Source organism: Trematosphaeria pertusa (assembly GCF_010094035.1).
Source record: "Trematosphaeria pertusa strain CBS 122368 unplaced genomic scaffold BU26scaffold_4, whole genome shotgun sequence".
Lineage (NCBI taxonomy): Eukaryota > Fungi > Ascomycota > Dothideomycetes > Pleosporales > Trematosphaeriaceae > Trematosphaeria > Trematosphaeria pertusa.
In genome coordinates this window covers 1,263,702-1,282,237 of record NW_022987215.1, presented here as the reverse complement: position 1 = coordinate 1,282,237, position 18,536 = coordinate 1,263,702, and the positions used below count along the sequence as shown (strand labels likewise).

General features: G+C 53.4%; 9 protein-coding genes across 9 annotated transcripts; 2 read left to right on the top strand and 7 right to left on the bottom strand.

Annotated features, from left to right (window-relative positions):
- Positions 1-155: 155 nt before the first annotated feature.
- BU26DRAFT_538902 (phosphatidylserine decarboxylase proenzyme) lies at positions 156-2,066 on the bottom strand. Its single transcript, XM_033831479.1, has 6 exons — positions 1,750-2,066; positions 1,654-1,695; positions 1,529-1,603; positions 1,411-1,471; positions 801-1,359; positions 156-751 (listed from the first exon to the last, which is right to left on the bottom strand). The coding sequence occupies exons 1-6, from the start codon at positions 1,807-1,809 to the stop codon at positions 466-468; spliced, it is 1,083 nt and encodes a 360-aa protein (XP_033687111.1). The 5' UTR covers positions 1,810-2,066; the 3' UTR covers positions 156-465.
- A 186-nt stretch (positions 2,067-2,252) lies between these two features.
- BU26DRAFT_421431 (Caleosin-domain-containing protein) lies at positions 2,253-3,055 on the top strand (the record flags this gene model as incomplete). Its single annotated transcript, XM_033823407.1, has 2 exons — positions 2,253-2,388; positions 2,436-3,055. The coding sequence occupies 2 exons, from the start codon at positions 2,253-2,255 to the stop codon at positions 3,053-3,055; spliced, it is 756 nt and encodes a 251-aa protein (XP_033687110.1).
- Positions 3,056-4,700: 1,645 nt separating this feature from the next.
- Positions 4,701-6,031, bottom strand: BU26DRAFT_251025 (NAD(P)-binding protein). The gene is made up of 3 exons (XM_033821131.1): positions 5,877-6,031; positions 5,384-5,822; positions 4,701-5,294 (listed from the first exon to the last, which is right to left on the bottom strand). The coding sequence occupies exons 1-3, from the start codon at positions 5,904-5,906 to the stop codon at positions 4,789-4,791; spliced, it is 975 nt and encodes a 324-aa protein (XP_033687109.1). The 5' UTR covers positions 5,907-6,031; the 3' UTR covers positions 4,701-4,788.
- A 396-nt stretch (positions 6,032-6,427) lies between these two features.
- Positions 6,428-8,229, bottom strand: BU26DRAFT_529323 (cytochrome P450; the record flags this gene model as incomplete). Its single annotated transcript, XM_033830888.1, has 5 exons — positions 6,428-6,594; positions 6,652-6,933; positions 7,029-7,159; positions 7,222-8,060; positions 8,140-8,229. The coding sequence occupies 5 exons, from the start codon at positions 8,227-8,229 to the stop codon at positions 6,428-6,430; spliced, it is 1,509 nt and encodes a 502-aa protein (XP_033687108.1).
- A 441-nt stretch (positions 8,230-8,670) lies between these two features.
- BU26DRAFT_590475 (uncharacterized protein) lies at positions 8,671-10,275 on the bottom strand (the record flags this gene model as incomplete). The annotated part of the gene is made up of 3 exons (XM_033834769.1): positions 9,353-10,275; positions 8,826-9,307; positions 8,671-8,775 (listed from the first exon to the last, which is right to left on the bottom strand). Exons 1-3 carry the CDS (start codon positions 9,774-9,776, stop codon positions 8,671-8,673), a joined length of 1,011 nt encoding a protein of 336 aa, XP_033687107.1. The 5' UTR covers positions 9,777-10,275.
- On the bottom strand, positions 9,847-11,015 carry BU26DRAFT_479571 (NAD(P)-binding protein; the record flags this gene model as incomplete). The annotated part of the gene is made up of 4 exons (XM_033825671.1): positions 9,847-10,357; positions 10,405-10,565; positions 10,617-10,901; positions 10,948-11,015. 4 exons carry the CDS (start codon positions 11,013-11,015, stop codon positions 10,080-10,082), a joined length of 792 nt encoding a protein of 263 aa, XP_033687106.1. The 3' UTR covers positions 9,847-10,079.
- A 282-nt stretch (positions 11,016-11,297) lies between these two features.
- BU26DRAFT_452184 (uncharacterized protein) lies at positions 11,298-13,522 on the bottom strand. The gene is made up of 5 exons (XM_033824785.1): positions 12,238-13,522; positions 11,985-12,125; positions 11,696-11,874; positions 11,545-11,637; positions 11,298-11,485 (listed from the first exon to the last, which is right to left on the bottom strand). Exons 1-5 carry the CDS (start codon positions 13,481-13,483, stop codon positions 11,357-11,359), a joined length of 1,788 nt encoding a protein of 595 aa, XP_033687105.1. The 5' UTR covers positions 13,484-13,522; the 3' UTR covers positions 11,298-11,356.
- Positions 13,523-13,951: 429 nt separating this feature from the next.
- BU26DRAFT_602551 (uncharacterized protein) lies at positions 13,952-15,550 on the top strand (the record flags this gene model as incomplete). Its single annotated transcript, XM_033835364.1, has 4 exons — positions 13,952-14,452; positions 14,544-14,857; positions 14,936-15,040; positions 15,105-15,550. Exons 1-4 carry the CDS (start codon positions 14,037-14,039, stop codon positions 15,548-15,550), a joined length of 1,281 nt encoding a protein of 426 aa, XP_033687104.1. The 5' UTR covers positions 13,952-14,036.
- Positions 15,551-16,777: 1,227 nt separating this feature from the next.
- Positions 16,778-18,429, bottom strand: BU26DRAFT_602550 (uncharacterized protein; the record flags this gene model as incomplete). Its single annotated transcript, XM_033835363.1, has 2 exons — positions 18,374-18,429; positions 16,778-18,325 (listed from the first exon to the last, which is right to left on the bottom strand). The coding sequence occupies exons 1-2, from the start codon at positions 18,401-18,403 to the stop codon at positions 16,778-16,780; spliced, it is 1,578 nt and encodes a 525-aa protein (XP_033687103.1). The 5' UTR covers positions 18,404-18,429.
- Between the last annotated feature and the right edge of the window lie 107 nt (positions 18,430-18,536).

The following is an 18,536-nucleotide window of genomic DNA, read 5'->3' as shown; positions in this document are numbered from 1 at the left end:
TAGATGAAACTTCGCTCGAATCCAACGGCTGCCAATAACAACAAAATGGCATTCTGAGGTATGTATCTTTTGAGCAAGGATGCAGACCCGGACACAGCACTTGATCTAGTAAAGGATGGGCAAAGAGTAAATGAGACGTCGAACCTGTCGTGTGAGAGATATAGCGCTAGACCGAACCGGCTCTAGTGGCTTTTTGAAACAGCGCTATTTCGGGGCCACAACGATGAGCCCCCACCTCGTCAAAGCGACGAAGACCACACCGCTCGCATCAGAATGTCATCTCGAGACGACTCCACTCTATCTCCAATCGCACGTCTCACATCAACTATGCCCTATGCTTTCAATGCGATCTAGTTAACACCAGCTATTGGCTTCCTCGACTGTTTTGCTTCGGTCCGAATTTCCTCGCCGTCAATTTGCCTCCAGGGGCAGGCCAGCTTACCGCCCTGTCCTCAGGTAAATAGCTTAGCCTTCCTTCACAACCTCGGCATATGAAGATGCGCCATTCTCCTCCTTTTCAGCAGTCTCGTCTTCCTGCTCCCTGCTGCTCGGCCGGGTCGCCACTCCCAAGCTCATGCCCACTTCCACGGACACTTGGATGCAGTGCTTGCTGCAGTCCCGCAAATCGTCGTCGAACTTTACGCGGCCCTTCTGGAAAGCAAGGATGATGGAGGAACCGCCGAACTGAAAGATACCAAGCTCATCTCCCTTCTCGATCTTCGTGCCAGGCGTCTGGAACTTTTCATGCATGCTGGGGCCCGTCAGCACACAAAAAGGTTAATGTTGTCCAGAGGACTCACTAGACTGTGCCAACGTTCGTTGCACCGATAGCGCAGAAGAGCACTTCACCAAACTCGGGCGATTCGATCAAGACGTAGTCCCGGGCGTTGCTGGTCAAAATATTGACCGCGCTCCTCAACGCAATCGGATCCACTTGGTAGTAGTCGCCAGGCAAGCTGCGAAACTCCTTGACCGTGCCGGAAACAGGGCTATGATAGCGATGATAGTCTTGCGGGCTAAGGCGGAACGAAGCTATGGCGCTATCCGTAAAGCGCGCCCCAAGCTTGACATCCATGACCAGGTTAGTAATGCTGAAGTCCGTCCCCTTTATCCACAGTTTCTTCCCTTCGGCAACGGTATCGTAGGTCACTACGCGCGAGTCCGCGACGCAAACCGCCCTCTTTGGATTGTCTTTCTCCGCAACTGGCCTGGTACCCGGCTTGTGCTTCCGCACGAAGAAGTCCTCAAAGGTGGGGTACTTCTCGGGATCCGAAGGCTCAAAGTCGTCCATATTGATCGCGTAGAAGTCGATGAATGATTTGATCCTGTTGTGTGACTGCGGAGTACCCTCTTCTCGGCCTACAATTGGTCAGCTGCGACGTCTCTGAGCGCGGGCAGTTTGGCGCGTACCTTCTTTAATGCTCTTTTCATGTATATAGAGACGCATGGCATGTGTAGTATCGAGCCATTCCTATCGTGCCAATGCGATTAGCAATGTCTAGTATTCCTAACGCAGGGTTGGCTTTACCGTAAGTGGGTTGAAGAGCAGAATCAACTTCAGCTTCTTGAGCAGGGGTTGCTGTTCACGTTCGAGTTCTCCCGTCTATCGCGCATTAGCACGGTTCTAATTCCAATCCAGAGACCACAACGCACCTTGCGGTTTAGCGACTTCCATCCGACTTGACGGTGCGGGATCTGAGTGTTTGTTAGCTAGGTGGCTCAATACTGCTGGGATGACAAGTTACGCACCAGGCGCAACCAGAGCAAGATCCAATTGAGGGCCGCATGAATCCAACTAAACGGCCACATTTTGTCCAAAATGCCTCCTTAGAATGGCTCTTCTGGTCGTCGAATTTTATTCTCGGAGAATTAGTATTACGACCGGCCAGGGTCGCTATAAGTTGGGTTCGGCTGCAGCGGCGATCGCTTCTGTGGATGATCTAAGTCTGATGTGACCCTGACGGTTATCTTCGCAAAATCTTGCTGCAAAGCCTCGGAGCTTGTGGAAGGTGTAGGGCATGTGAAGACGCGTGGCTAGCAGTTGTTACGAGCCGACGTTCCCGACGATGTTCAGTTGCGAAGTTACAGCTGGGGAGTGTAAACGTGACGTCACATGCGGCTTTGTAACGCCAGACCTCGGAAAGGTACCCAACTACAGGACTATGGATATCGTCACGGCGCTTGTGTACTGTCCTTATTCGACGCGGGCTACTTTTCTTCAAGCGTCACGCTCGGATCTCGCTCCAGCCGCAATGCCGGATTATCAGCAGCTATCGAACGGTGATCCAGCGGAGATAATAGTACGCTCTATTCATTCCGTCCATGTCACAGAAGAGCGCAAGCCATTCATCAACACCGACCAGGGCATCAACCATCTCTATCATGCGGGTATAGTGTCCCCCGCTTCGTTCTTGAGCCACAACTCACTCTACCAGGCACCGCGCGGGCCAACATCGCCGCATCTACAGAATCTCCCCACGGCACAACGGAAAACGACTGGGCGACCCGCCATTCGCACCAAACCGTCCTACAGCAGCACTGCGACTTCTTCGATACGGACCACGACGGGATCCTTTGGCCAACCGATACGTTTTGGGGATTCCTCCGCCTGGGCTTTGGCATCATTCTCTCCCTTGTCGCCGTCTTCATCATCCACGCCAACTTCTCGTACCCGACCGTCCCGACCTGGCTCCCAGACCCCTTCTTCCGCCTCTACATCACCAACATCCACAAGGACAAGCACGGCAGCGACACGAACACGTACGACACCGAGGGCCGCTTCGTTCCGCAGAAATTTGAAGATATTTTCGAAAAGTATGCAGAGGGGAGGGATTACTTGACGATTTGGGATGTGAGCAATGTGATGAAAGGCCAGCGATGCATTGCGGATCCTATTGGTTGGGGTGGGGCGTTGTTTGAATGGATGGCAACGTACATCATGCTGTGGCCGGATGACGGACGGATGATGAAGGAGGATATTCGCGGGATCTATGATGGGAGTATCTTCTACACCATCGCGGCGAGACGGGCCCAGGGCAAGAAGCACGGTTCTTGAGCTTGCGCTATGCCTCAACGCTACGGCTTGGCACGCCCCATTTCGTTCGACATTAGCCTTGTAAACAAGGATAGGCTTCGATCTCGGAGTGACGTAATGGCTTTCTCCAACAGGACGATGGCATGGCACTTTCATTGAGGTCAAGTACGTTGTTCATACCATATGCGGAGAGGCCGTTAAGGCAACCACTAGGGAACCCGAGTCTCCTCCCAACCCCAGCGATCAGCTCGCAAAGTCATTACCCACTTCCCTCAAAACGCCTCAAACCGCTAAACCAATAATGCAATTTAGTACACAGGGTATCTCAAACGCAACAAAGAAAAATCCGCTAAAGCAATTTGAAAACACCTCCTCTCAGCCTTCCCCCACACCCACGACGCCCACACTCGCATGCCCCACTTCTACTCGAACATGATGTACGACGAGGATCCCCGTCCTACGACGCCCATGCTCAGTACCAAACAGCAACAAGAACCGCATCGGGGACTCACCTCGTCTGAATTCGAACGGAGGGTCGCGTTGGGCATCAAGCGCCCAGTCGCCTACGTCGCTAGCCTGGGGCCGACATGACGGGTTGGATGGTGGGGGCTGCTGATGACTGTGGTCCATGCTTGGGCTCTTGGCCTTGCGTATAGGGGTACTGGGATACAGGGCTCGAGAAGCCAAGACTCTGGGATGGTGGATGCAACTGTTGGAAAATGGGCTTGCAGGTACAGAACAGTATATGTCTCAGTTCCCCTCGCCCGGCTGGCCTCTTCTTTATAGTTCACAGGAAAGACTCGAGGGATGCCTTCTGATAATGTCTGCCTTCTTTCCTCCGTCTGCGGTTCCTCGTGTCTATCACAGGGCGAGCGGGGGGGGGGGGGGGGGGGGGGCTGAGTCACCAGTGATAGCGCGAATGGGCGTAGAGGAAGGGCGTTGGAGTGCGGAGAGCGTGCGGTGAAGCAGACCATTGTGGCTCATAGTGCAGAGGGCAACGGTGCTAGCGGACCTTAGGTATCCGGGTAGGCCGACAGCATAGGTAGAATGATGTCTTATCTGGGACAACGTATGATAGTCGTTCGGATGGAACGCCGTTTGCCTGCTCAGGCATATCAAACCAATAAGGACGAATGAGGGACGACGTGTATTGGTTAGGCAAGGCGAGGATGATACTCGCGCAGCACGGAACACGTGCACATCATCTGCAATGCAGCCGGCAAGAACTCCCAGTGCCATTGAACCACTCAAACTTCAGTCCGTGTGATAGTATTGTCCAACGGCGTGGCTGCGAAAGAGACCAGTCTACCGGCGCACCCTGTCTGAAGCTGCGTTTTTCAGCGACATCTGTAGGAATGTCGCGCCGGCATCCGATATACGATATCAGGGAGCGAAAGTATAAAGGGATAACGGGAAGGCTTAGAATTGATTGTATCGAAACCCCCGCTGCGATTCGCTGGCTGTCTCGAAATGAAGTCCACCGGAAGAAGGCTTCAGCCTTATCCCCGTCAACCTTCCTGCATCCCTCCCGACCTGGAATCATAGATGCGAAGAGAGCCCGATAGGATGGTTCATGCATGCTTGACCGGGATCACCGCGAGCAACGTTTCCGGTGAACGATTCCCTCGTGCAACGCCCTCGTGTTGATGCAGCCAATCCAACGCCACATCGCCTTCTTCACCGGAAAGCCCCCTCATCAAACGTCATCCTCCCAGTCCACCATGCTGGGGGCTCCATGTCCGCACTTTTCGTTATTACACCTCGCAGGGCTCAACATTGTACATACCTTCCACAACAGGCGTACTTTCTCCCCACCGCTCGATCGCGTCTCTAACCGCCTCCTCAATACTCATCTCCTCGACTCCTACGACCCCATTCTCCACAAGCGCACTGAAATCGTTGTCGTAGTCGCCCTCATAGAACTGGCCACTAATCGTCAGTCCCTTCATTGCTTTCATGATCTCTCCTTTCTCCAGCGCAATCCTCGCATTTTTGTTCATTTTCGCGACGTCGACGTGCGTGATTGTGAACTTGGTGTTGAGCTCGGATTCCAGGGTGGTTAGGATGGCGTTTTGGGTGAGTGTTGGGAGCGGACAAATGTGTATTGGACGGTTGAGGATGGGAGTGGGATTGCGAAGCATGTTTGCCGCTGCCAGGGCGATGGTCGGGAGGGGTGTCCAATAGAGCGCATTGTCGCCTGCGCCGTAGAGTCGCGCCTGGCGATTAGGGATGTCGAATCCTGCGGGTCCTTTCATGAGCCCTTGTTGGTATTAGCATTGCCTTTCCAAACGTCTTGGTGACCTCCATTCCTAAAGACCCTTCGTTATTTCAGTCCCGGGGAGAGCTTACACATATCGAAGAACGGCCCTCCGTTCAGCGCCGTCCACTTGATCTTCCCCTCCTTCCCAAGCCCTTCCAGATACTGCCTGATCCTCACTTTCGCCCCTACATAACTCTCCGGCAGCCGCTTGAACCGCTCGCTCGTCAAGCTTCCCACGAACTCATTCGCAAAGTAAAGCCCCACTCCAGCTGCGACGGCCGCATCGATGATGAGTTTCGAGGGCTCGTAATGCGTAGCTCCGCCCGAAACGCAATTAACAATCGCGTCTTGGCCGGTGAATGCATCTCTGAGGGAGTCGAGGGAGCTGAAGTCGGCGGATTTCGCGACGATGTTGGAGTTCGCAGAAGTGGTGTAGCTGGAAGTTGGGCGCGAGATAGCTGTTATTTTGAAGCGATCACCGTCCTTGAGCAGCTCGGCGATGAGCGCGCTACCAACGTTGCCTCGAGGCTATCGTCTTTCGATCAGGTCACACAATCTTCTCGCAAGCGTAGAGTAACATACACCAAGTATAGCAATGTTTTTGATCTTCATTGTCTCCGGTAAAACTAGAGAGGTCCACGCTGAATGAGATCGGTCTGGTGATAGGAGGACGAAAGGGTCTGCGTTATTTTGTAGATAAGGATGCGAGTTGCACCCGACAATACGAGCTGAGCAAGAAGAGAGGAGTGTTGACGCAGCTCTTATACACCATGGTTCACCCGAATCCTTCTTGACGCACTCCTCCAGAAGCCGCTACGGTGACTCATCTCCGCATAAACTCGTCCTGGGAGCGGATGCAAGATCAGGTGAGGCTTTTTGCGTGAAGCTGCTTCATTGCTTGGAAATCATCTTCGGGACACAGATCTGAAATGCCACCGAAAGTCGAACGTCGAATTATCGTGGAGTCTGAACGAGGTGTTGTGCGCAGGATCGGTGCCACGATAAGCTCCGAGGAGCCGATGTGGGACGCTAGGCTGTATATGGAATAGTTCAATTCTGCTCTCAGCCCCGACCTAGGTCAATCGCATCACCCTTGATGTCCTACTACTAGTCCCTCTCATGATGTACAGCTCCTAAGACAACAAAATATCAACACCACCATGTGGAGCCACCAACATCCCGAGGTCCTGCTCCTCCGCTCCTACCCGCTCATTCGGCACGCCAGGCGGAAGCCGAATACCTGGGAAAGCCTGCAGAAGTCTTATAATAGCGTAGCTCGCCTCCATCAGCGCAAAGTCCTCTGTCAATGATCAGTCACGCTAAAGCAGGGCAGCTTTATAGAGAAAATGTCGCATACTTCCCAGGCAAGTTCTCGGTCCGCCATTGAAGTCCACAAAACCTAACCCCACACCGGCTTTCTTTATGAGCTCGCCGCTTTCCCATCGCTGCGGGCGGAACGTTGTGGCATCGGGTCCATAGATATCTTCGCTTCGGTGTAAGTGATATGTGGACCAGCCGATGCCGGTGCCCTTCGGAAGCAGCACCGGCGATTGCCCATCGGGTCCGCCGCCGCGAGGGAGGATGGTGGCTTTGTTTGCATATCGTAAGTTGAGCGGTAGTTGAGGATACAGCCTCAGAGCTACGACATGTTAATGAACGATCTGGACGGCTACCAACCATCGAGTCCATGAAGGGTTGGTGGAGGCTCTGGAAGGCATTGGGCCGGGAACTTACTTTCATTGAGACAGCATCTTAGGAATGTGAGCTTCTTTATCTGCTCCCTTGTCAGATCGCCTTGCTTCGGAACCGTAGACACCTCTTCCTGAAGACAGCGGAGGACGTCGGGATTCCGAACGAGGTGGAAGCTAGAGGAACCAAAAGTGAGCAAGGAAGACCTCGGGGAGTCATGTGTTTGCCAGGGGCTTACATTGTCCAGCTCAATAGGCAAGCCGTAGAATCGCGCCCCGCAATCAAGACATGCAACAGCTGGTCCCTCACACGAGCCGTGTCTCGCATTTCTCTCCAAAGGTCAATGATGAAGGGATACTTCTCGAAAGCAGCGTCTTCCCCAACCTCTTTCATATACCGCAGCGCCTTATCCGAAAAGTATCCAGCCCAGTCCCTCACCACTTTACACGCCCTTCTAAATTTCCGCGTGTTATACAAAGGGGCAAGGTCCGCCAGGCGGATGCGCACCCCGCAGCACCAGGATGCGCAGTCAAAGGCATCCCGGAAAGCGTCCCTGTTTTCCCTGGATATGGTTCTGAGCGACTCTCCAAATAAGAGCTCGGTCGTCGTGCCGAGAGTGAAATCGAAGAAAAAGAGCTTCAGGTCCACGACGCCCTCGCTCGCTGCCGCTTGCTGTAGAGCTGAGATCAAATCCTCTACATGAACAACGAGGATTTGCGGTGATTGCCTTTGGATGCGGACAAATTGGCGCCGGATCAAGTCACGAGAACGTTTCCAAGGATGACCATCCTGTGTAAAGATCCCCTCGCCGAGGAATGGGAGGAGAGCCAGCGTGCGTGTCCCCATACCATAGTCCTCGAAGCGTGTCGAGAGGATCGTCTCGATATTTTGGGGGTCGGTCGTAATATACCCTGTAACACTCCACAAGTCTACCCTGATAGTTTTGGCGATGGTGATGTATCGGGTCAAAGCTTCGAGGCTGTGGCCACTGTGGTAGGCCGTGAACTGGATCTTGAGAAGATCCAATGCAAACGGCCATTTGTACGGGACTCGAGCCAAAACTGGCTTGCAATTTTGCTGCTCTGCAAGTGCCTTTTCAAACTGCAGGTCGAAATCAGGCCGGTGCGCGTCAGAAGGGCGTGAGCGGGACGCTCACCTTGCGTTGCTGACGTTTCTGAAGATGCATATACAGACAGACGACAAGAGCGACGGCTAGGATAGCGACTTTCAAATTTAGAAGGGGCATTTTCAAGTCCCTCTCTGCCGGATCGCAGAAGGCCGCCCCAGATTACTGATAAGCGACAGGGGAGTACGATGTGTAGAAGCAGGAGAAGAAGAGGATAGTACGGCAGGCCCTATAAGCACTAATGAGGCCGCAACATGCTGCTGCTGGTTGGTGGTACTAGACTATGTAATTTCGTTTATCTAGGGCCGGTCGTTTGCCAGTGCGGCAGCGGCTAGGTGGCACAGGGTAGGTCACATGAATATCTGTGCGTTGTGTTGGCTGGGAAGATGCACTACTGAAGTATTCCGTATTGCAAAGTCATGGTCAATACACTTCAATACCTGCGAGCAGCCGAAAACCCCCAATGCCATAATTTCATCCATCTATACCATGCATGTACTATGCCCACAACGCCAGTTACGGTGCCTGCATTTCACTCAGCGCCACTTCTAAGTCCGATCATTATAGATTCGCCCTCACCTGCTTCTGCTCCGGTACTTGCGTCAATAGCTTCTCGCCCTTGATCGCCGACTTCAGGTTATCGAGTACTAACAATTCCATGCCGCGCTAGTGGGGCGTTAGATTGGCCGCATTACAGCGGAAGCAGTTAAACTCACCTGGGTCTCGTAGGTCGCAGTCCCAATATGAGGCAGCAAAACGGCGTTCTCGCACTGCAGCAGCCCCTGATGGATCTTCGGCTCCTCCTCGAAGACGTCCAAACCGGCAGTCCATACCTTCCCGCTCTTCAGCGCATCCACCAACGCAGCCTCATCAATAAGCGGACCTCGCGCGGTGTTGATAATAATCACGCCATTCTTCATCATGTCAAACTGCTCCTTCCCAATGATATGCCTTGTCGACGCATTGAGCGAGAGATTCAAACTCAGCACATCCGATGTCTTCAGCAACTCCTCAAAGCTCACATACTTCGCCCCATCTTCCTCTTTCGCCGGCAATTGCGTCCGGTTATGGTATTGAATCTTCATACCGAACGCCTTCGCGCGAGTCGCGACTGCCGAGCCAATGCCGCCCATACCCAGGATACCGAGCGTCTTGTTCTTGGGATCATGGCCGAGCGAGAAGTTACCACGCCAATTGCCTACTCAGTCAGCCCTGGCTCCACTAACATCGCGAGCTTTCCAACCTTGCCTGACCGCCTGGAAGCACTGCGTAACATTCCTCAGCGCGCCCAGCATCAAAAACATAGCCACATCCGCCGTCGCGTCATTCACCGCGACCGGCGTGCTCGACACCTGGATCCCCCTCTTCGTGCAAGCAGGAATATCAATATTATCGTACCCAGCGCCATTGTGGCATATAAACTTCAGGCTCTTCGGTAACGCGTCGAGCAGCTCGTCGTTGAAGTTGCCCGTTATTTTGTTCGAATCGTTGGATCGGTAGAGGGCGAAGACGCCGTCGAAGGCGCCGGATTTGCACTTCGAAATAAAATCTTCCCGCGAGCCGTCGGGGTATTCGTGGAGCTTTGAGGCGACTTGTGCGCACTCGATTTCCCATTCTTCGCGGGTGTGGGCGAGGTTGCCGATGAGTAGGGCGGCTCTTTGCGTCATCGTGATGTGGAACGCGCGCGAATCGCTATTCGCAGAGGAGAGCGAACAATTGAGGGATTTAGAGGAAAGTAAATTGATAAATGCATTTCTCAAAGCACCGGCGACGGCTGGCTTTATTTCCCACGCATTGACGTACTAGGGATACCATCGGCGCAAATGCCGGTCCATCTCGGACCGAATTTTGGCGGGGCAAGAAGAGCCGACTGAACCTCCCCCCAAGCTGAGCGTGGAAAATTTCCTCGCTTCAAATGTCCGCCCCTGAACGCTCCGCTCTGGGCTAGCATACAGCGGCTTTTTAAGCACTCATTTATGGTTCAGCCCGCCTGCCAGCAGGACGCTCTGGCCCGTCATATACCCCGTTGTGCAGAACATCAACACGACATTCGCGACTTCTTGAGGCACACCCAGACGACCGAGAGGAATGCTATCTACCAGACCCGGGACAGAGTCACCGCTGGGGAGGAGTCCGGTCTCACCGATCATGGCCGGCGAAACATCGTTTACAGTGATATTGTATTGCGCCAGCCGCGTCGAGAGATTCTTCATCATGGATGTGAGGCCTCCTTTTGAGGCAGCATAGTCTGTTACAATCAGCCTTCATCGCATCGGACGGGATTGCGGCTCCTACGGCATCCATTGAGACCTACGCCGTACGCGGCTATCGAGGAGACGAAGATGATGCGACCCCAGCGCTTTTCCTTCATGGACCCCACTACGCTTTTTGCGAGCAGAAATGGAGCGCGAAGGTTCACGTTCAACGTATGCTCGAACACGTCGAGAGGGATATCTCTGCATGGCCGTCAGCAGTCGGCTCAGCGCACCACGGCTGATTGCGCCAACTCAATATCCGTGATTCTCTTTCCCAACCCCGCGTTCGCTACGAGGATATCCACTGGCCTTCCATGCTCTGCTTTGGCTTCCTCAGCAATTCGGAGTGTCTCTTCCACGTTCGACAGATCGGCTTGATGAATGGATATCTTTGGAACCGGCGATTTCGGATATGCGTCTGTAAAATCGTTCTTCAATGTTGTTGCGAGTCTTTCGACGGACTCTCGATTCGAGTTGAAGGCCAGCGCGACGTGGACGCTTTGCAGAAAGAGCGTTCGCGCACACGCTCCCCCTATGCTGTACGTTCATCATTAGCTTGTGGAACCACTAGCGGTGAACGTACCCTCCGGAAGCCCCAGTTATCAGAGCCAGCCGGCCAGCGATGTCCTTGTCTACTAGTGGATCGACCATTGTGATGTTAAGGCTGATTCGAAGCGTTTCGGAAATATCCGAATTGTGAGGACGACAAGAGAGGAGGAGTGTTCCGTTCATCGGAAGGCGTCCGCATCGGCGTTTGGATCCTTACCGAGGCTTAGTTTCAAACGCCGACACCCCGATGGCTCGAAATAGAATACCATCCCGGGACGCCTCGAATAGCGTGACCAGTATCGGACACCTCTTAGGGCTCTTGGTTGCCAGCGTTTTGAGTGATATCCAGGTACTTTTACTGGCGTATAAATCTATAGGATGCCCATGGAGATTGCAACGAACCTCCACATATTCCAGTTTCGTAACCGATGCTCACTACCGCACTAGCTGTCTTGCTTGATAGTAAGACTTAACGGTAGCAAGAACTCTGTCTTACGCTGCCGCACCTGGCCGACCACCGTTTCATACAGGACGACCCTCAAGCAATCACCTTCCAGGCTCACCAAGAAGCCCTAGAGCGCGTCAGCTAAATACTAACACCTGTCGGGCAGGGTTCGAAGGTGCGACTTACACCATACATAAGCGGGATTGGGATCCAGAGTTCTGGAATTTCCATCTCAGTCAGGACTGAGAGCTGGGGCATGTGAAAGGCATGCTCGTCCAACTGAAGACGTGTGAATTCCATAACAGTTTAGCGTACGGGAGGGAGCGTGATCACGTACGAATTGGCCGACTTTCTGTCTCATGATTGCGTGGAACTGGGATTCTACGCCTGCTAAAATGGCAGGATGGATCTTGTGGATAATACGCGGCTGTAAGTGTTCAATGAGATCGCTGTTGCCGTTGATCTTGGCCAGGTCGTGAGCTGTGTGGCGATTGCTATCGAAAGATTTTACCGTCTCTATTCTCACTTGTAAGTCTGCTGCTCGTATATCTGTGGACACAGGACTGAACCAGGCGGAAGGAATATCAAAGCCGCGAAAAGTGCAAACTGGCAGGTTCTGTACCTACTCCAGACTTCGGGTTGGCATGCGCCTCTCAACAGATTTTGCCACGCGATGTACTGCGCCACGTCTTCTTTCGGAGGGGGCGACTTGAGAGCGACTATGTGGAGAAAGGTGAGATTGTCATTGATGACTCCTTCGCTGTGCTCTTGAATCTTGTTAGCAACACGCCCACGAAAGCAAAGAGACTAACACAAGACGGATTAGGAGGAAAAGAGAACCCTTACTAAAGTGGAAAGGGTAGTTGTTGCGTCTCATACCTGTCAATTTGCCGACATTATACCAGTCTCTCTTCTTCCAGTCGTATTCCTTCTCTAGCACTTCTTCAGCTTCCACCCAATTCTCCTCCTTGATTGCGTTTTGCCAACACAGGCGACGGCACGCGTAATGCCAGGGATAACTCTCCACGAGGGCACCTCCAAGCCACGTTGCAACGTCCCTGGATTGGGCTTCGGCCCATCGGTCATCAGGTTGGACTTCGATCCCATCAACAGCTCTCAATTGGTCTAAAGCCAGCTTCTGCAGCTTTCGATAGCCCTCAGCATCATGAGGAGCATGCGTCTCGGCAACCGCAGCACAAGTTTCAAACTTGGACGCCGAAACGGTGCGCAGGAAGCATTGTCGTTGTCTCTCCTTTTCGCCTTCATTAGACGCGTGCTCGAGGCCATGGTCCCTGTTGGCATTCATCATGACGACGACCAATTTGTGGTATTGTTCTCCATTGATGGCCCCGCGCTCCATGGAGATGAGGTGGAAAAACGGACCGCGCAAGAGGATCTCCTTTTCGCCATACGACGATATATGCGCCGTAGGCATAGCACAGATAGACGTGACAACACTGTCGGGATACAGGGCATAATATTCCTCGAGCAGCATGGGGTGGACGCCGCGGATATGGATTGTGAGGTGCAACCGGACTATGCGCTTATCGTTCTCCGCTACGGGCTTTGAGAACTCCTCCATGATCTTCTCGTCGGTCGAGCTCGACACCAGACCTAAAGGAACGGAGAAATTGCGTTTGGAAAGGTCCTCGCGGGCAAGAATGGCTTGGTACTCCACGAGCTGGGCTTCGGTGATGGACATTCCTCGGAACGTAACGCCTTGGAAGTTGGCGTAACGCGGATGCCCAATCTGAGACAACCTCAGGTTGTACAAGTCAATCGTCAATAGCTCCACCATAGCCGTCGCGACTTCCAGTTCCTCTTCGTCCGGCTCGCCTTTTCGCATCACGGCGCTCATCAATGTGTATAGCGAATTGTACCCTTGGTCCGAAAGATACAGCTCGAGCGCATCGAACTGCTCGACTGGCGGTTTTACCTTCCGTCCGTGATCCACGTCGCCATAATCGCGATAACCTTCCAGTAGCCGCTCAAATGACTCCTTGGTCTCCGGCGGAAGCGTGGCAGGAGGGAAATATCGCCTGATCTTCTCCATCAGAGCTCTGTATCCCTCATCAGTCATCCAAGCTTGTCGCACTTTTTGGATGTTCGGCCGGATGGCTTTCATGCGAGCGGCCTCGTGATCCCCTCCATAGGCGGTCTTGAGGGCGACCGAATCAGGGAGGGACTCAAAGAATCGTTGGTTTGAGGCCATCGTGCGCTATCTGCTTTGAAAAAGAAGGGCAATATCGATTTAAGGAACTCCATATTTGTAAAACACATAAACCCCGTCTCGACCGCAGAGCCTCAGGCCGCTGTTACGGAATCGTATCAGTGAATATCTTGGGAAACACTTGATAGGTCTTCAGCTTGCAGCGGGTGCTGAAGTCGACCAGGGGAGCATGCAAGTGACTGGATGTGGAGGTACAAACTTTACGCATAGGGCAGCGATTAGCGAGTGGCTTGCTCGCCTCACAACAGCATATAGAGTACACCCACGCCAAGTGGCTCTCCCTGTATGTGCCGAGTACGCCACCGTAGCACGGCTAAATCATCGACGAAAATGACGGCTCGAGCGGCTCCCGCAGAGCCGCATCTTCACCAGGTACGGTCCCATAATTCAAGTAGGATCCGCCCTACACTCTGCATCGTGCCCCACCCATATCGCTTCAACTACCACAATGTGCGACATCATCAGCGCCATATCCTTCGCCGCGGGCGCCGCTTCCCTCTGCATCAAAGCCATCGACAGCCTCAAAAAGTTCTCCCACGGCGTCCGGAACGCCGAAGACGACCTGCGCGAGGTGGTTATCAGAGTGCAAAGCTCGTACAACCTCTTGGAAATGATTCGTGGTCTTCTCATCGAACTGAAGGAGAGCAATGCGCACGAACTCGCTATTGCCGTTCCTGTCGACGGCCTGAAAGAAACACTGCAAAGGATTCTCGACATGGCGAGTGATGTGTATAGAAACAGCAGACGGATCCGGTTCTGGCGCAAGTTGATTTGGTCCCTGGAGCGCTCGGAGGCGCTAGAGCTGGTTGGCAGGCTGACACAGCATCAAGATCAGCTCATGCATGTCCTGCAGGCTATTAGTATGTAAGTAAGGGCAAGCGTGGGTGGTTCATACACTGTCTAACCCTAGCATTGCTTGCGGATAGAATGCTAACACCGGCTATCATGTGGCCAGCATTTCCCAGCTCCGTTCTCAGACCAGCATCGCGAGAATGATCAAAGAAGCAACCGACACTGCAGTGTCTCCAGATGCGTTCTCCGAGATCACGCTCGTCAAAGAAGAGACGGGCGAAGTGGGCAGTGACAATTTGATCCGAACATGGATTGGCCATGTGCACACGGACGTCGGTCAGCTTGCCGACCCGTACTGCAGCATGCGCAATGATCTCGCCGACGCTGCCTACTTTGGAGCCTGGGACGACGTATTCGATATCCTGGAGCGGGCGAAGCAGCGCTTTGACGAACATTGGGCAAATGCAACGAGGATAAGTACGTTACTATCCCTGCTATCCCTCCGATTGTCACTGGCTGTGAAGAGAAAAACGCTGATAATAGCGCCGTTCTTAGAGCCGCGTGGCGACGCCATGTCGTACTGGACGCCGATGCATCAGGCCGTGTATATGCGCGCGCCGCGAGGTGTAGTAGAGCGATTGATCGCGCTTGGCGGATTCCGTACGTAAACTGCTCCCCCTCCGGCACAAATACGTCCGCTAAATTAAGCTCTCTCCTCTCCCAGGCACTCTCCGGACTAAATGGACCGAATTCCCCTACCCTAACGTCACGCCCCTGGAACTCGCACACCTGCTCAAGGAAACAGAGCTCTACGACGTGCTATGCCCCGTGATCCGAAACCCCGTCCCGGCCACTGTCCTCACCGGCCTCGAAGCGCTGTTCCACAAACTCATACGCCAGGAGGCCGAGCACTTGGTGGATACGAGCGCGATGTATCTGCCGCTCCTGGAGCCTTTGACAGAGCTTGATAGCAAGGCTGTTTGGTTCCCGATTCAGTGTGAGAACGAGGGCGCGGGGTACCTGTACCGGCTAGATGGGAGGGATTTGATGGTGAGGTCTCGGAATATGCGTTCGGTGGGAGAGGAGTGTGCGTATGTTGTTACGGAGGAGGAGATATATATTGTTAATGGGGATGATGATGAAGGTGTTGGCCTGGTGGCTGGAGAATGATGTGGTGGGTAATTGGCGTACTGATTTAGGCTGCAGAAGACGTTGCTGTGTTGGAAATGCTCCAAAATACTGATTGATTGATTGATTTCTCTCGTTTTAAGTAACCAACCTATAGAGGTTATGCTGACTACGCCTACGCACAAAAGGACTCAAAAGACGCCAAAATTAAGAGAAGGGAACAGGGTATCACAGAACCACGGGCAGGTGGCATAAGTCGACAGAAAAGAACGGTTCGGGCGCGGATGAGGGCGTAGCCTACTGCGAACTATGGCACGAAGCTGCCAACGAAAAAGGAGCCCCAGAAAGCTCCTCAACAACGACGATGGTCACCAAAAAGGGCGCAAACAACACCAGCAAAAGGGCAGTAAGGGCGGACAGCCATAAACGCTGCGCGCGAGGCCCACAGGTATAAAACGGAGTCTCTTGCCTGCGCTCCTAGTCCACCACATCTTGCACAATATTCGATCAAGCAGCTCACACTACACACGAACGATGGCACCTCTAATTCTCCTCTCCGTTGAAGGACCGGCGAACTCTTTCTATCAGACAACACAGAACTCCTAGGCGAGCCTACGGGGTATAGACGCAGCTATATTTAATAAGCTCTGCAACAGGAGGCTAGGGGAAGCTAGCAAGGATTGCAAGCCTAGCTCTATTAAGCACAACACCACAAGGGCATTGCAATTCCTCAAGTAGCACCTTAAGATCCTAGAGGAGCGAGCTAGTATAGATGCCCCTCCATTCCAAAGCATCAACTAACGCAAAGCAGAGAAGAGAAACGCCCTAACCAACACCAGCTATATCCTTAAACAGAAAGAGTTCGTTAAACGTCTACTTTAGAAAAAGCAGAAGGGCAAGAACTACAACACTAAGGAGAATAAGGCCATTAAAGGCATTAGCAAGTGGGAAGAGGACTGGATCCAAGACCTCTTAGATCTGGAGAGGAGGTAGAGCACAACTTAGGTAGCAATACACTGTCAACTCATGCCTATACACCATGTGCAAAGACTCTATATGTGAGACACTACGGATCTGCGTCGAAGATCCCCAAAATACTGTAGATGTTCATGGACATGACCACAACATACATAGCCGAGGCAGGCAAAAGTCCTAGAAAGAAAACACCTCACTTGCTGCATGCCATCGCGCCATGTCAGTGCTGCTCCAAACTCTCTGCCCTCACTATTCCTCCCATCATCCGCTTCCCCCTCCTCCCAGGCCTCACAATCAAGGAAAAGCCCCACCAACAAAGGCCCCAAAAACCACACCACTGCACGAAATGATCTGCGCCACGCACGCCGAGAACCAAGCCTGCCTCCACATAACACCCTGCGCTACCATGTCCCCCTCCCTCCCGTCACACCTCAGCGGAAAAATATGAAACCCGTTCACATTCCCCATCTCCATAAACCACACCGTGGCAAAGAACCACAGCGCGCTAAACGTCCCCTCGCAATGCCGCATACTCAGATCCCACAACTCAGCCACATACGCCTCGATATCTGGCGGCGCCTTGCCCAGCGCCGCTGAAAATACCGGCGGCGCGACGTCGAAGTGAAGCGCAGAAGCGTCGACGGGGAGGGCGAATATGGCGTAGACATAGCGCGCGGCTTCGCGGTAGCCGGCGAGGCCGGGGAGGAAGCCGATGGTATGGTCGGGGCTGTTGGGGCTGGAGGTCGGGCTCGATGTCGCACCACTGCGGCTCATGAGGCGTAGACGATGTAGCTTCGCACATGTTTCGTCGGGGAGAGAGTGCTGCGACATGAAGACCAGGTATTCGGCGTGGCAGAGGGCGAAAAGGAGATCCCGGCCGATGAGATGCACGCCTTCTGCTCGTTTGCAGTGGAGAGAACGGAAAGATTCGGGCCTGCTTCCCTCTCCGGATACATTACTACTGTTTAGATCGGGATATATGAAGTCGGCTAGTAAGCGTGCTTCCGAGGGGGACAAGATCACGCGCGCGTGGAAGCGCGCCAGCGTGGCCCGTAGACGTTCTAATGGCTCGTGCGGCAGCCAGCGTCCGCACCGCATGTGCTGGAATAGCAGCATGATTTCGCCGTCTGCCTCGCGATGCTCGTTGCTGATCTTGGGGGACCAGATAGCGTCGAAGCCTCTGTCTGCGCTTGGGAGCTGGTACACAGTGCCTTCGTGGTGCATGGTTGGGAGAATGATGCGCAGTGTGTCGGAGGCGTAGCTGTGCGGAGCAGCGTTATACGGATGTCTTGGTGTGCCGTTGAAGAAGAAAACGATGAGGCCGGCAAGGCTGAGGATGCCACTTGTGGTATGGGGTCCGCCTGCGGCTATGGCTACGGCGGATGCGGTACCGACTGTGATAAAGGTAGTGGTAAAGAGGAGGGTATATACGTAGTAGCCGAGGCCGGATTCCCAGTCGAAAGGGCTGCGTGTGCGGAGGGAGCGCCATAGGTTAGGTGAGTTTCCAGATCGTGAGGCCCAGACCGCAGGGATGCATTTCAGCACCCAGAGGATGAAGAGGGTTTGGACGAGAATGGGGGCTTCAATCAGGCAGATGGACATGGGGTATAAGGGAATGGCTTTCCCGGACCATAAGGGTAGGGTTCCCTTGCCGCTACTGTTAGGGGAGTCGTAGTAGGCGTGGTAGAGTATCGAAGCAGTCCAGGCGGTTGATGTGGCGCCAATTACGAGGATGACAATTGAGTCGGTGGAGAGGCCGCTGCGCCGGAAAACGAAGCCTTGATTGACTAACATGCGGTGCTGAAGAAGCCAGACCGTGAGGGCTATGAGGCGACATGTGGTCTAGCCTCGATTAGTGTTGGGAATAAGAAGAGAGGCGAAGTTTCTTACTACGTATTTGGGCATCTGTTCATCCATCATACAGAACAGGAAAGACTTGAGAGATTATTGTATGTTGTGGTGTTGCAGCAAGCTAACGATCGCTTGTTGTCTCCGTGCATAGAATCTATTGGATGCAAAAGCCGGTGCAAAGCCTTGGCGACGCACTTATTCC

Coding starts and splice junctions, on each gene's coding strand:
- BU26DRAFT_452184 (XM_033824785.1), bottom strand. CDS start 13,483: ATGAAAGCCATCCGGCCGAACATCCAAAAAGTGCGACAAGCTTGGATG. Junction 12,126..12,237: donor TAATGTCGGCAAATTGACAG/GTATGAGACGCA, acceptor ACAAGATTCAAG/AGCACAGCGAAGGAGTCATC. Junction 11,486..11,544: donor CAATCCCGCTTATGTATGGT/GTAAGTCGCACC, acceptor GACGCGCTCTAG/GGCTTCTTGGTGAGCCTGGA.
- BU26DRAFT_251025 (XM_033821131.1), bottom strand. CDS start 5,906: ATGAAGATCAAAAACATTGCTATACTTGGT. Junction 5,823..5,876: donor AAAACATTGCTATACTTGGT/GTATGTTACTCT, acceptor GAAAGACGATAG/CCTCGAGGCAACGTTGGTAG. Junction 5,295..5,383: donor AGGGCCGTTCTTCGATATGT/GTAAGCTCTCCC, acceptor AATACCAACAAG/GGCTCATGAAAGGACCCGCA.
- BU26DRAFT_538902 (XM_033831479.1), bottom strand. CDS start 1,809: ATGTGGCCGTTTAGTTGGATTCATGCGGCCCTCAATTGGATCTTGCTC. Junction 1,696..1,749: donor TCTTGCTCTGGTTGCGCCTG/GTGCGTAACTTG, acceptor ACAAACACTCAG/ATCCCGCACCGTCAAGTCGG. Junction 1,360..1,410: donor TGAAAAGAGCATTAAAGAAG/GTACGCGCCAAA, acceptor GACCAATTGTAG/GCCGAGAAGAGGGTACTCCG.